Below are 3,424 nucleotides of genomic sequence, written 5' to 3'. Positions count from 1 at the left end.
GGAGCAAGAAGAGCATCCTCTGGACCTAACACCAGTCCAGATATTCCCACTCATGTCTCAGTAAACATTCAAAGAGGAGTGGGCCCAGGTAGAATGTAAATCAGTATTTGAACTAAGTAAATGTGAAACTTCCATCAAATTTTACTTAAGATCAAATAAGCTTGTGTTATTTGTTAAAATCTGTTAGTGAAGAGATGACTGAACTGATGGCTAACTGTCATCTAGGTCTTAACCAAGTAGGTTAAGGTACTTAACCTGCTAAAGCACTGAGTACTTGATACAGGTTTATGCTTTTGACTTCTTACTGCAAAGAAACTAAGAATATTTAAATCTGTTGGTAAATATGTTTTGTGCTTAACTGATTCATAAATTTGCTGTCTACAGAATTCTGTTGTAACTTTGCACAATTAGTTAATACTTAGCCATCACTAGAGACTGAAGTGTTTCTAAGAATAAAAAAATTCTGCTAATTGTAACTAGGACTGATGGAAGTAAGGGAAACTACTATTATGAAAAAGTAGGAGATACATAAGAAAGATAAGGAATGGGAATACATTTTGTTAAAGATAAAAGGTAATTTTTTCCTAAATGAGATGGTTGTTTGGAAGAAAATGGCTTGGTACAAAACCTGGATGCAAAAGAAATTTGTAAAAGGTTTGTGAAGGGAAATCTTCAGAAAAGAAATTTTAGGTATGGTCAGGACGGATTAAGATTAAGGTGAATTTTAAAATGTAGCACATCAGAGTGGTAATTACACATGAAATGACTCCATGTATTCTACCAAAAGAATTGCACCATAATGTTTTTATTAAAAGTTTTAATATTGTCTATAAAACCAGAGGGGAAGGCAGTTGACTGATGACTGATAGTAAGTTTAGAAAAACTGTGCACACACAAAAAAAGAGGGCCTAAGAGAGTAAATAGTTTTGTCTTAAAGTAAAAATGTCTGGTTCCACCAGAACATGAAAGGAGTTAATAACAACTAAACTTGAGGGTATATAGTAAATCACAGAAGGCTTGGGGCAAGTGACTTTTATTTGCTTTGGTTTATGGCTATGAAAGAAAACAATGAAATATGTTGAAAATTTGACCATATTAGATCAGTTTCGATGGATTTATTCACAAGAAGGGAAAAAAGACTAATAAATCTTTTCCTGTAAAATGCTTCTTTTCAAATGAGTCATAGTATTTAAGGAAGGAAGACTAAAGCCCTGTGTCATGGCAAATCTAAATTGGTGATCCACTCAAGTAAATGTTGACTATTATGTAAACTAAAAGACACTGGTATTAAAAAATCTTCTTTCTCTCACTGACCGCGCGTCCCACCCAGCCAATCGTCCCTGCTGCGCCTTGGGCCAAGGTTTCAACAGACCTTATCAAAATGCCATCTCAAATGGAACATGCCATGGAAACCATGATGTTCACATTTCACAAGTTTGCTGGTGAAAAAGGCTACTTAACAAAGGAGGACCTGCGAGTACTCATGGAAAAGGAGTTCCCTGGATTTTTGGAAAATCAGAAAGACCCTCTGGTCGTGGACAAAATAATGAAGGACCTCGACCAGTGCCGAGATGGCAAAGTGGGCTTCCAGAGCTTCTTCTCACTAATCGCAGGGCTCACCATTGCATGCAATGACTATTTTGTAGTACACATGAAGCAGAAGGGAAAGAAATAGGTGATATTGAGCACCACTCCTACCCAATGAGAGTTCTTCTGAAGGGTCTCTTAAGGAATCTGTCACACAGCTTCCCTCTGTATAAAGGATTCCATTGGCAGTTGGGGACCCTCAGAAAATTTACAAATAAAATCCAACCCCCATTTGAGAAGCAGAGAAAGAAAAGTCAGATAAGCTTTTGATTTTTATATTGTTTGCATCCTCTTGCCCTCAATAAACAAATTCCTTTTTTAGTTCCTCAAAAAAAAAAAAATATTCTTTCTCTCTGTTCAAAAAGACAAAGTTTTCTTAGATTAATTGATCTGCTGTTAAGACAAGAAAGTAAATGGTTTTCTTTTTGCCTTCCCAGAGAAACCAGTTTCTAGGTTTTGTTTTATCAGATCTTAAACATCTGTAAACGTATTTAGGCATGTGCTTTAAAAACTTAGATTTTAGCAATTGTCAACAAGATTTAAATTGTAAATGAGATCTCTTTGACTCATAAAGCTTTTCCTTGGTATGTTAAGTTACTCAGGAAGTACTGCTAAACCAATGATAAATCTTAGGTTACATTTGGGTAACTACTATAACTATTATAGAGATTATATGCATTTCCTAAAGTTTTAACCTTTTGATAAGGTCATCACTTGCTATTGTAATTATTGAAATGTTATGTGTCCCAGAAGTAACCTGATTTTCTTGCCAGTTAAATTGTAAACTCTCATCTCCTCAACTCTTTAACCATATCTATTCTGAGATTTTGTCACTTCTAATTGTTTTAATTCTCTTATAAAATGAGTTTTACCTTAAAGAAGATTCATATAAAGGACATTCAGGACAAATACAGGTATTTGATATGTTAAAAATCCTAGAACTTCAGGTAAGAATTTCCAGAACTAAGTAAAAGCTGCATTCAGACTAAACCAGAATTAGTAACATGGGACTAAATGAACTAAAAGATTATAATTTTGTATCTGTTATTTTAATCATTGCTGGTTCTCTAATGTTTACTCTTCCAGACTAAGGGAACTTTTTTCTTAAGATGTCTGTGACTTACAGAAATGTAAAAATATTCATTTGTAAACAAACCAAAGCATTCAACTTTTCTCTCTATCTAAACCCTCTGAAACTCAGAAAGGTCTCAGCAAGTATTCTTTCTTCCATGGAAATCAGTCATTTGCATAAGTTCAATAAGAATCTGTTCTCCTTATAACAGGACACCATTGGAAACACCTGTTATTTTACCGAGGCGCTGACTGAAATGTCATATTTGAGAAAGACATGCATAAACTCAGATATGACCAGACAGCTTTAAGAAACTAAGGTAGACTTTATAAAACCTGGAGCCATAAAGCCCTTTGGAACTGTTGGCCTGATACCTTGCTTACAGAGTTCCCAGCAGCCTCACCAGGTGAGTAAAGAATGTCACTTCCTGGCAGGTGCAGGAACCTCAGGATACATTGGGGACCTTAGGAAGAGGAAATCGCCCAAATTGGTATTGCAGGCATGTCTGATGACAAGTATGTGGCTTGGCTGCTGGCTTGGAGAGGCTATTACAAGTTCAACCTAGAGATTCCTTATAAGGAGTTCCAGCAAAGCAGATTCTAAAAGATCTATATGATCACTCACTGTTTTTGCTGAGCTTATGTAAATAATTAGGCCAAGTTTGTTATAACTGGACTTGTTTTTCAAATAAATTAGTCCTGATTTGGCTATCTCTGGAAATGAGGGCTATTTTAGAGAGAAAAATTATGGTTCAGTAACACATCT

General features: G+C 35.4%; 1 protein-coding gene across 1 annotated transcript; it reads left to right on the top strand.

Moving 5' to 3' along the window:
- Nucleotides 1–1,311: 1,311 nt before the first annotated feature.
- Nucleotides 1,312–1,908, top strand: LOC132013101 (protein S100-A10). The gene has a single exon (XM_059392850.1). The coding sequence runs from the start codon at nt 1,382–1,384 to the stop codon at nt 1,673–1,675; it is 294 nt and encodes a 97-aa protein (XP_059248833.1). The 5' UTR covers nt 1,312–1,381; the 3' UTR covers nt 1,676–1,908.
- Nucleotides 1,909–3,424: the final 1,516 nt, after the last annotated feature.

The sequence above is a fragment of the Mustela nigripes genome, chromosome 3 (genome assembly GCF_022355385.1).
Source record: "Mustela nigripes isolate SB6536 chromosome 3, MUSNIG.SB6536, whole genome shotgun sequence".
NCBI classification, from domain to species: Eukaryota; Metazoa; Chordata; class Mammalia; order Carnivora; family Mustelidae; genus Mustela; species Mustela nigripes.
This window is presented reverse-complemented; position numbering and strand designations above follow the sequence as displayed.